The 827-nt window shown below is 48.1% G+C and overlaps 1 protein-coding gene across 1 annotated transcript; it reads left to right on the top strand.

Moving 5' to 3' along the window:
* Positions 1-272: 272 nt before the first annotated feature.
* Positions 273-718, top strand: Pmar_PMAR017982 (hypothetical protein; the record flags this gene model as incomplete). The annotated part of the gene is made up of 4 exons (XM_002787202.1): positions 273-330; positions 374-452; positions 502-648; positions 691-718. Coding segments are annotated over 4 exons (312 nt in total), but the record flags the coding sequence as incomplete, so codon positions are not given.
* Positions 719-827: the final 109 nt, after the last annotated feature.

Consider the following 827-nt stretch of genomic DNA (forward strand, 5'->3'; position numbering starts at 1 on the left):
AAATGTACAGGAGTCTACGATAAACTCGGAAACGTTCCTCAGCATTTCCATATTATCACCAACATATGTGGTTGACCAGGTGCATATTTTCCCACGCTGAGCTCGGTTGTGCTCTCTGTTGTTATGCTTGGGTGTTGCAGGTGACCGGTCCGGGTCTGATCACCGGTGGCCAGCCCGAGTTGATTGCACGATCGCTGTCGCCTGAGCCGAGGAATGTGGTGAAAAAGGTAATACTGCATAGTACACGACTAACTGGAAGAGCCCTTGTATAGAGGACGGTGAAGCAGTACAGCTGGTTTGACGTTGAGGAGAAGGTCAAGGTCTACACAGGTGGGGTCGCATGATGAGGACTGTCAGTGTAGTGTCGTCTCAGAGGACCCGCAGTTGCTGGCAGCGCTGGAAGATGATTCGGTTGAAGTTCATAGTAAATTCACAGCTACTGGATTCGACCTGTAAGATTCTACTTATGCAGTTGCCAAGTGCAGCACCGGCGTTCCTCAGATGGGCGGACGCAGCTGATGGCTGGCGAGTTATTCTATCCATCCCGACTCTCAATGCTGAGATAGTACCAGAGGGGTGCAAGCATAAAGTGTCTAGAGGGAAGCGGGTATCCGTAACACTCAGGAAGAAGAATTTGCATAGGACTTGGTAAGAGAATATATTTTTCTTGTTACGATTTGATGGACGCAGGTACAATTTGAAAAGCACTTCCGACTGAGCAGAAACACCATTGAAACTGATTGTCAGATCACTGTTATATCACTACAGCTTTTCTCGAAGGTATTCATCAGGTTGTGCTTGGCTGTGTGGGTGTCTTGTTGTCACAT

This window comes from Perkinsus marinus, assembly GCF_000006405.1.
Source record: "Perkinsus marinus ATCC 50983 genomic scaffold scf_1104296930042, whole genome shotgun sequence".
Taxonomy (NCBI): Eukaryota; Perkinsozoa; order Perkinsida; family Perkinsidae; genus Perkinsus; species Perkinsus marinus.